The sequence below is a fragment of the Felis catus genome, chromosome C1 (genome assembly GCF_018350175.1).
Source record: "Felis catus isolate Fca126 chromosome C1, F.catus_Fca126_mat1.0, whole genome shotgun sequence".
NCBI lineage: Eukaryota > Metazoa > Chordata > Mammalia > Carnivora > Felidae > Felis > Felis catus.
This window is the reverse complement of record NC_058375.1, coordinates 1,901,200-1,910,755: the sequence shown is the minus strand read 5'-3', so window position 1 is coordinate 1,910,755 and position 9,556 is coordinate 1,901,200. Positions and strand designations below refer to the sequence as shown.

Sequence of the window (9,556 nt, the reverse complement as noted above, 5' to 3'; positions counted from 1 at the left end):
GAGGGGGCTTCCTTCAAGAGAAGCCTGGGCCGCCAGCCATTCGTGCTTGAATCGGAGAGGGAGGAAGGCCTGCCCGGCTTCAAGGCTGGACGCCCGGCCGCGGGCGCCTGTCGCCGGGGACAAGAGGGCAGCGACCCACGCGCCCGGGAATGCCCGGTTCCCATTCATCTGCCTCAACCTCTCCCTGCCCCACCCCTGCTCGCGGGGGAGGGGCGGTGGCTTGGCCGTCTCTAGCCGATGCAGTGGGCCCCGGGACAGCGGTCCTGGCGTGCCCCAGGCCCAGGATGGCCACCACGAGAGGAGGCGCGGCCGCCACCTGCCACCTGGCCTGGGGGTGCCGGGGGTGGGGGGCTCTGCTCGGTACCTACCTGGTTCTTAGCCTGCCTGTACAGTGTCTGCTTTAAAGTCTCAGAGTCTAAGGTGGGATTAAGCACATCTTTAACTTCAAACGCTTCCTCAGCTGCTCTGCGCAGATCGAGCCCCTTCCCAAAAGTCGGCATCGGCTCCAAAGCTAACAGACCGCCTGGTTGCTCCTCAATACACCTGCACCAATGACCGGGGAGAGGGGGCCTGGCGTTAGCTGGTCTGGCCTCTGGCCGCCTCTCTGATGCCCCACGGCCGGCTCCGTGCCTGCATGCACGCCATGGCACCTCCGCGAGCCACATGCACAAGGAGACGGACACACAGACACGTCGACACCTGGACAGAAGCCACACAGATGCGGGAGGGCCACGGACGGAGGCCACCGGAGGGGGCGAGGGCGTGCACACACCACAAGCAGCAGGCGGGGGGCGCCCGGGGCTCTGGGGACGGGGGACAGATCGGGGGGCCGCTCTGGAGGGCGCGGGGGCTCCCGCTCGCAGGACCCAGGGGCGAGGGGAAACGGGCAGTCCCTGCAGGGCTCCCCCAGGACCGTCTGGAGTGCTGGCCGCATCCCTGGTGCCCGACAAAGGCAGTGAGCAGCCGGGCGGCGCGGGGAGGGGTCCGGCCTGCCCTGCTTGCAAACCGCCAGTGCTCAGCCCGCTGGAGGCCAGACGCCACTGCCCCGGCCGCGGGACGGAGGCCGTGTCGCTACGGACCAGCTCCCGCTCAGCTCGGGAGCGTGCCTGCCCCCGCCCCCCAGGCTTGGGAAGTGTGTGTGGGAGGGGGCGGGCCAGCCCCTGACCCCCTGCCTCGGGCTGGGCCTCGCAGCCTGTGTGTGGAAGCTCCCACCGCGGTGGAGACACCTGCTGGGAACCGGGGTGAACCCAACCAGGAGGATGCTGGGGCCTCGGGTGGCCTGAGAGCGAGGTCGCCCGCACGATGTTCAGGCCCCTCCCTGGCCCGGGCCCTAGCAGGTCAGGCTGCCCGGGCGTGGCCCCCACCTTCGCGTGTGTTCGAAGCCCACGGCCAGGGAGGTGGGCGGATCCTCGTCCTCCTCGTCCTCATAGGCACCCTGGGGTTCGGGCGTGGGGGACACGGTGTCGTCCTGGGACTTCCCCGCCAGACTGTCGTCGTCCTCCTCCTCCTCTTCCTCCTCCTCCTCCTCCACGTCCTCCGGCTTCCCGCTGGCCAGGCCCGGACACTGGGAGTTGCCGTCCAGGTCCTGGACCTCCGGCCTGAAGGGACAGGGGAGGGAGTTAGCCCCGGGGCCCACAAGGCCTCCGACTGGGCTCCGGTCGGCTCTCCCCCCACGGCCGTCTTCACCCCCCTGTGGAAAGAGCCTGCATTGTCGGAACCCTCGGCCTCAGCAGCCCCTTGAGGAGCGAGCGAGGGCGTGGCAGGGGCGAGAGCAGGGATTCAGGATGTGCGTGTCAGGGAGGGAGGCCACGGCCAGTCTAGAGGGGAAGGGGGTCTTGGGCGCTGGAGCTGGGGTTGGGCACTGCACAAGGGGTACCCTTGGGGAGGTTTGCTGATCGGCCCTTGCTGGCTCCTCCTGGCCAGCCACGAGGACACAGGGACACCGGCAACCCAGGGTGAGGGGGCCTCTGCCAACAGAGGCTCTGGGGGCCTAGGGCTCTGTAGGGTGAGGGCTGGGTTGCTGTCAGTCAGGGAAACCCACCCAGACGAGTTTGGTTCGGAGGCTGCTGGCCTCCCGCCTGCAGCCCAGACCCCACATCTCCCTCCTAGTGACTCTGGCTGGGTGACACTTTTCCACTCTGGATCCTCGTTATCAAGAGGAAGACACCCAGGGGACCTGGGTGGCTCAGCCTGACTCGTCTGACTCTTGATCTCTTGATCTTGGCTCAGGTCTTGGTCTCAACGTTCACGGGTTCAAGCCCCAAGGCAGGTCTGCTGTGTGGAATTCTCTCTCTCTCTGCCCCTCCCCTGCTCTCTCTCTCTCTCAAAATAAATAAAAACTTAAAAAAAAAAAAAAAAAAAGGGAAAAACCCAAGCTGAGCGATGGTGAGCCTTCTCCTTTCTTTCTGAAGATCCTGGCAGGTGTCCAGCGTGGAGGGGGAGGGGGAGGCTGGGCAGACGCCTCCTGAGCCCACGTCTGGGCCGGAGCTCAGAGCCCCCAGACCCCGTTCCTCCTGGAGCTCACACGGCCCACAGGAATCCATCCACTGATGTCAGGGGAGACCGGGGTCCTGGTCTGGGCATCAGGTGGAGGGGGTGTCACTTCCGAGTGACTGCTGGCCTCCACACTCAGGGATCTGTGCAGACAGACTGGGCCGGGAGGTCCCCGATCTCCAGGCTGTCGGCCATGCTCATTTTCCACCCTTGCCTTTCCTGGAGGAAGTACAAGATGCTGACACGCGACCGGCTTTCCCGGACATGCAGAACCCTTGACGTCCCCCTTCTCGATGGCCCCTCGCACTGTCACCAGGCACGCATCCACCCGCCAGGGGCAAGGGCTCTGGAGCCAAGTGACACGGGCCGGGACCCGGGTCTTGCCTTTGTCCCTGGCTCTCTGGTGGGTGACCTTGCCATCTCGGAGCCTGTGCCCCCTCGGCGGTGTGAGGGTGGGATGAGCCGCGCAGGTGGCTGTCTTGGGGGCCGGGACTGGGACTGTGTTCAGCAGGTGGCCCTGTGCATGTCTAATCGGAGTTAAGAGTGCTTTGCAGTTTCTATATATGGGCCCCTCTGTTTGGGAGCAGGGACCGCAGCCCCGCGCAGGAGGCCTGTATCCACCAGGAGCACTCAGTGGGGGGCAGCAGGGACAGAGGATGGGGTCCCGCAGGCTGGCGTCAGCTTCAGACAGAGCGGGCACCTGTGGCAGGTGACGTCCCGGGGCCACCGTGACCCAGCGCCGGGGCTGGGCTTGCACAACCGGAGCCCGGACTCTCCTGGTTCTGGAGGCTGGAGTCTGAGACCCGGGTGCAGGCGGGCCTGGTTCCTTCTGAGGCTCAGGGACAACTGTCCGGGCCTCCCGCAGCCACTGGCGTTTGGCAGGCGATCCGTGGCGCCCGATGGCTGTAGGTGTATCTCCCCATTTCCCATCTCTGCTACATGACACGGCTTCTCCCCGTGTGTGCTGTGCCCTAATCTCTTCTTTCACGACATCGCGTGGCACTGGGAGCCACCCTGGTGACCTCATCTTAACCAATTACATCGGTAAAGACCGTATCTCCAAACGAGGTGACGTTCTGAGGTACTAGGGGTCAGGATTTGGCGGGGGACGCAGTTCAGCCCAGGTATTTAAGCGCTTCTGGGGCCAGGGAGCCCGGCATCCCTAGATTCTCCTTGACGATCAAGAGAAGGAAACTGGTTCCGGACGAGAACCCGAGAATGTCAGCGTCGGCTCCACACGGAACCGCCAACGTCTCAGCACCTGACGCAGGGTGGTGGCTTCGTGCCGACTGTGATCGTGGTTCTCACTTCTGGCGATGACGTGGGACGTCTCCTGGAGGTTCCCCAGCTCCCGGGGACAGGGTCTCAGCGGGACAGGCCATCCGAGGGCCTGGGTCTGTGGCCAGCTCCGCCCCAGGCTTTCTGAGGGACGCGGGGCCCAGTCTCCTCTGTCTGAGCCTCGCCTCCTGCCCCTCCCGCGGGGGCTGGACGGGAAGCCCCGGTTGAGACGCTCCGTGGAGAAGGTTAGGGTGATGCCGTCTCCTCTCCCCTCCGTCCTGCCGGGTTTCTGGTCCTCACGGCGAAGAGCTGGGCCACCCGGGCTCTAGGCGTGAAGGTCTTCCCGGCGCTCCTGGGCTCACCCTGGCATGGCCGCCCACCCCGTGGTGGATGCCACTGACAAGCCCTTGTAGGCTCTTCGTCGGCCTCTGTCTTGGGTGGCCCTCCTGTGGCCAGCCTAAGGGCCAGGGCTCTGGGCCCAGGTTCCAGTCCCGGCTTTGTGGCTGGAGCAGTGCCCCCCCCCCCCCACTTCACCGGGCTGTCTTCCTCTGCAGAATTAGGGGCTCACACCCCAAGGCCACTTGAAGTTTGCAGCGTCTCTGGTTTTCTGACGGCTGGTCTGGCCCCAGCTTTTACGCAAGGAGAACGTCTTCCTGGGGGTCTGACGGGTCCTTCAAGAAGGGACCCCCAGAGTAAATGCCACACCGTGAGCCTTGGGATCCAGGGTTGTGCAATACACCCTCCACATCTCGAATCTGAATTCTACCATTTTTCTGCGACCGTGTGCATGTGCGTACGAAGTGTGCGTGTGTGCACGTACGTGAGTGCATGTGTGTGTATGTGCATTGTGCGTGCACGTGCATGTGCATGTATATATGTGGTGTGCATGTGCGTACGAGTGTGTGTGCATGTGCATGAGTGCGTGTGCGTGCATCTGTGTGCGTGTGCATGTATATATGTGGTGTGTATGTATGTGTGTACATGTGTATATGTGTGTAAACATACAGGTGTGTAGGTAAGCATGTGGGTAACTTCATGTGTGTATATACATATGCACATGTGTTCATGTGTCCGCGCATGTGCATATATTTGTGGGTATGTGTGCACATGTGTGCACGTGTCTGATTTCATGCAGATGCAGACATGTGTGCATGGGTTTGCATGTGCACACGTATGTACGTGTGTGCATACATGTACACACACGTGTGCCATCATGTGCATGCATATATGTGTGCATGTGCGTGCACATGCACGTGTGACTTCGTGTGCGCACACGTGTGCGCGCGTGTGTTGGGCGGCGCTCCTGTTTGGAAACCTGCAGTGCCTCGGACTCCACAGAAATGTTCTAGACTCTCACATCCACGGCAGAACTCACGCCAGAGCCCTCACCCGGCCTGTGCTCCGCGGCACGCCCGTGACGCCCAAGCCAAAGCACGCCAGCAGCTCGGTGCGGCTGTAAGCACACGGCGCGCACCCTCAGCCCGGGTGCTTACTGTCACCACCAGAGACTGAGGCGGGAGGGGACCCCCTGGCCGAAGCCCCCCCCCGCCCCCCGCCACGTGCAGGGGGCAGAGCCGGGCCACAACGGTGCCCGTCGGTCTCACCCTGCGCTGCGGGCCCCTACTCATGGAGACTTGGGGCTGGGTGGGGTGCCCCTGCTCTGGGCGTGGCCAGGCAGGTGGGCTTGGGGTCCGGAATGGACTTCTTACCGTTTGTCTGTTCGCGTTGATGCTTGGTTCATCTCACTATTGGCAATAAAGTTTCTGATTTCAGAGAAATAGGAGTCCTCTTTCTCGTCTAAAAGTGCATGGTTGTCTGACTCGGACGCGGGGGAGGAGGCACTGGTCCCCAGGTGGTTCGTGAGGACCCCGGAGTGCTGGCTCACTGTGGGGACGGGGGAGCATCAGAGAAAGAGCATCCCTCAGCTGAGCCCTCCCCTCCCCTTCCTCTCCCTCCCGTCTCTCCCCTCCTCTCCTCCCCCCTCCCCCTTCCCTCCCTTCTCTCTCCCCTCCTCTCCCCTGTCTTCTCCTCTCCCCCTCCCCCCTCCCCTCCCCTGTCTTCTCCCTCCTCCTCCCCCCTCCCCTCCCCTGTCTTCTCCCTCCTCCTCCCCCCTCCCCTCCCCTGTCTTCTCCCTCCTCCTCCCCCCTCCCCTCCCCTGTCTTCTCCCTCCTCCTCCCCCCTCCCCTCCCCTGTCTTCTCCCTCCTCCTCCCCCCTCCCCTCCCCTGTCTTCTCCCTCCTCCTCCCCCCTCCCCTCCCCTGTCTTCTCCCTCCTCCTCCCCCCTCCCCTCCCCTGTCTTCTCCCTCCTCCTCCTTCCCTCCCCCCACCCCCACCCCATGCCCACAGCCCACCTGGGGCGTGCTCGTGCTCGTGCTTCTTGAGGTGCCGGTCCAGGTTGGTCTGCTGCCCGAAGCAGCGGTTGCACAGGTGGCACTTGAAGGGCTTCTCCTTGTTGTGGATGTTCCGGACGTGCCGCTGCAGGTTGGAGGAGATGCTGAAGGAGCGGTCGCAGTACTTACACCTGGAAGACACGCGCGCCTCAGAGAAGCCCCGCCCCGCAGCCTCGCAGACGCCCCGCCCCCGCCTCCTGGCAGGCGGGGCAGGGGGGCGGGCGGTGGGGACTCACCCGGTGCTGCCGCCGCAGGGGGCCCCTGGGCGGGGCCGCCGGTGCACCCGGGTCCCCCCTCCCCGCTGCCCGAGGGCCGCACTCCCAGCAGCCTCAAGGGGGCAGCCGAGCACCATGGAAGCCTCTCGATGCTTTTCCCTCGTCCCCCCCCAGGAGGAGCCGGCATCCTGCTCCTGGCCACCTTCCTCCCGTCGGAGAGACGGCGAAGAGACCACCCCCCCCACTCTGGTATGGGGAGAGCTGGCCTGGACCCGGCCGCCTTTTAGTGGGTTTGCGGGCACATGGGGCCTCGCGTGCCAATTCACTAACTGGGGGCCGGGGGCTGCCCCAACTTCCCCAGAGGCTGTCCCCCGCCTTCCTGACACGGACCGCGAGGGTCCCGCGGGCCCCACGCGATCGCCTCGCGTCCCTGCCCCTCTGCGGACGGTGATCGCGGGCCCCGGCCGAGCACTGAAAAAATCCGAGAACGACGCTCCCTCCACCGGCGCCTCAGTCGGGTCCCTCAGAGTGTCCGTGACCTGAGCGGTGCCCCCTCGGTGTGGGGGCCTGGGGCGGGCGCGGCCTTTGCTCCCATCGCAGGCCCTGAGGGCAGGAAAGGGAGGCTATTCTCCCAGTTGAGGGAAATATCCACACCCAGAAGCCAGAAACAGCGGCCCAGCTAGAGCTGGAGGGAGGGTGGCCCGACACGTCTGCAGAGCCGCGCCGGCGCCTCCTGGTGGCGGAAGTCCGAGCAGAGGGGACCTGATGCAGTCGTGTTCAGGTGCACATGTGTGCGTGCCCATGTGCAGGTGTGTGCACGCGCGAGCGTCCGTGTGCAGGAGTGCACGTGCATGTGTGTGCGCGCCTGGTCCTCAGAAGGCCTCCAGGGATGCTTCCCCGTGTCACAGGCTGTGAACACTTGCAACATTGTCTGCAGGCTAGTTTATTTCCCGGACTTGGAAAAAAACAGCTTCTGCAGGGGACAGGAGGCAGTGCCCCGCCGAGTCTCTCAGGAGCCATCTTCGCAGCAGGTCCCAGCAGGGCACGCGATGGAGGTGCGTGTTCTTCCGGAGGGTGCGGCCGGAGGTGCCAGGGACCTGTCCTGAGTGTGGCAGCGTGGTGTTCCCACAGGAGGCCCCTCCCCCCTCCATCGCTCCAACATAGAATACGCTCACGTGCCCTGGGCCACGGGAACCGAGTCGTGCCCGAGGGTGCTTCCGAAACCCCAGCCTCCCACCCGGGGCCGGGCCAGCACGCTGTGAGGCCGGCCTTCACGGCACTGCCCTGCCCGGCTGACGTTTGACACCTGCCCAGGCAGTCTGGCCATCACAGTGCACTTGGGGGGGGCCCGAGGCAGGAAGCTTTAGGCCCCGGCTGGCAGCCGGAGCCTCCTGCCTGAGCCCCTGGGCGGATAGCACTGTACCCGGGAGCGGAGCTGTCCCTGCTCCCAGGGACAGCTTGATGAAGCCGTCCAGGGGAGCCCACTTCCTGCCTCACGGCCCCTGGGGGGGTCTGAGGACGGACGCACGGCAAACAGGGCGAGTCCCCATCAGAGGGGACCCCGGTCTCCCACGGTACGATTTTGGAGCTTCTCTCATTCGGTGTCTGAAGCTTCTTGGCCGAGGCTTCGCTGGCTCTGGCGTCCTCCACGGTCGGCGGGCAAGGAGCCATTCGTGATCTTTACGTGAGCGGCTTGGGCCGCCGTCCCTGGCGAACTCCTGAGTGACCTTCAGCCTTCTCTGCCCCTCAGCCCAGGACTGGCCTGGCGGCTTCTTCCCTGTTGGGCTGGCTAAGCCGCCTCCGGGCCTCTGGAAGCACGCGGATTTGGTCACAGCCTCTCCTCCCACGCCTCACGATGTCCGCTGGCCCCAGCGTGGACCCGCCATCCTGGAAGCCCACACGGGCGCCAGCGCTGTTCTGCGTGAGCTGCACAGGGACCGAGGCTTGAGCCCTTCACGCGGCTGGGTCAGCAGCGCTGGGGTGCCCTGGGCTGCCCCTCAGGATGGCCCAGGAAGGAGAGCTTTTACATCCCTGGACACACCATCTCATGTCACAGACGTCTCCTTGCCCCCGATGCTGACAGGTCCCCAGGCGACCATCCTGCTTTCAGGGCGATTGCTCAGGAAGGACCGAGTACGAGGCCATGCTGGCTGGGCACCTGCCCCCTGGCCACACAACAGGCCTCCCCGGGGCCTGTCTACGCGTGCGCTCACACACACCCGCACGCGGCACCCTTCTCGTCTCTTTGGAAATGCAGGAAACTTTGACAGCTTCCACCTGACCCACGAGCTCTGGCCGGGGCGCACCCTCGGTCAGACACGGGGTTGGACGGGATTGTCTCGTTACTGGAAACGGAGCGCTCTCTCCACCCGCTGTGGGGCCGGGGAGGGGGGCGGAGGGGAGCCATACATTGGATTTGGCCCCAGAGAGCCCTGAGTGTGGCCCTCTCCTGGTTCCAATCTAAACCAATGGCCCGGATAGAGAAGCCCATTTGAAATTTAGGGGAGCAGGGAGCCCTGGGCTTCGGGGGATCAGCGTCCTCTGAGCAGCCGGGGTTTGCCTTGTAAATAAGCCGCCAAGTGGCTAGCGAAATTTATGGCCTGGCTGTGGACCATCACGGCCATGGCACTGGCTGCAACCAGGAATGACCGGTGGCCCGGCAGCATGCAGCGAGGGCCTCGAGAGGACCCCTGGGCACCCTCACCCGAGGGAAGCCAGCCAGGCGGAGGCGCGGTAACAGGGTGGGGGCAGGCGCAGGGTCCTTCCCGGGACCGGACACCACAGGGGGACACGCTCTGCGTAGTTGTAAAAGCAGGGGGAAGGGAAGCGAAGAGAGAGTTTTGAAATCCAGCCCGAAAACTCAGAACTAGGAAAGCAAGGGGACGGTCTGGGCCACCTGAGGGGATGGGGACAGGGCCTGGCTCACGGGGAGGAAAGGACCTGCCGCTGGAGAGGCGCGTGTCCCTCCGGGAGCCTGCTGGCCAGACCGCGAAGGCCCGCGCCAGACCGTGACCCGGGTCCTGGGGGGACCCGTGGGCGAGGCGCTGGCATGGGTGCAAGGGGCAGCCCCTCACCCCAAGCCTAGGTTTACGTCCGTCCAGCCCAAACTGCGCCCCGTGCCCCCCACCTGCTGGAGCTTTCGGAGACGAGCATGTGTTTTCTGGCACCTTCCAACCTCAGG

General features: G+C 64.9%; 1 protein-coding gene across 8 annotated transcripts in view; it reads right to left on the bottom strand.

The window, feature by feature from the left end:
- Positions 1-9,556, bottom strand: part of PRDM16 (PR/SET domain 16) — a 313,792-nt gene that overhangs the window by 5,564 nt on the left and 298,672 nt on the right. For 7 of the 8 annotated variants that reach the window (XM_023257992.2, XM_023257993.2, XM_023257995.2 and 4 more), the window contains 4 exons: positions 6,122-6,291; positions 5,481-5,655; positions 1,365-1,598; positions 369-543 (listed from right to left, as the gene is read on the bottom strand). In XM_023257992.2, the coding sequence (XP_023113760.2) occupies positions 369-543; positions 1,365-1,598; positions 5,481-5,655; positions 6,122-6,291 (754 nt within the window). The remainder of the gene's footprint in view (positions 1-368; positions 544-1,364; positions 1,599-5,480; positions 5,656-6,121; positions 6,292-9,556) is intronic. The other variant, XM_045034966.1, reaches the window with a different exon arrangement.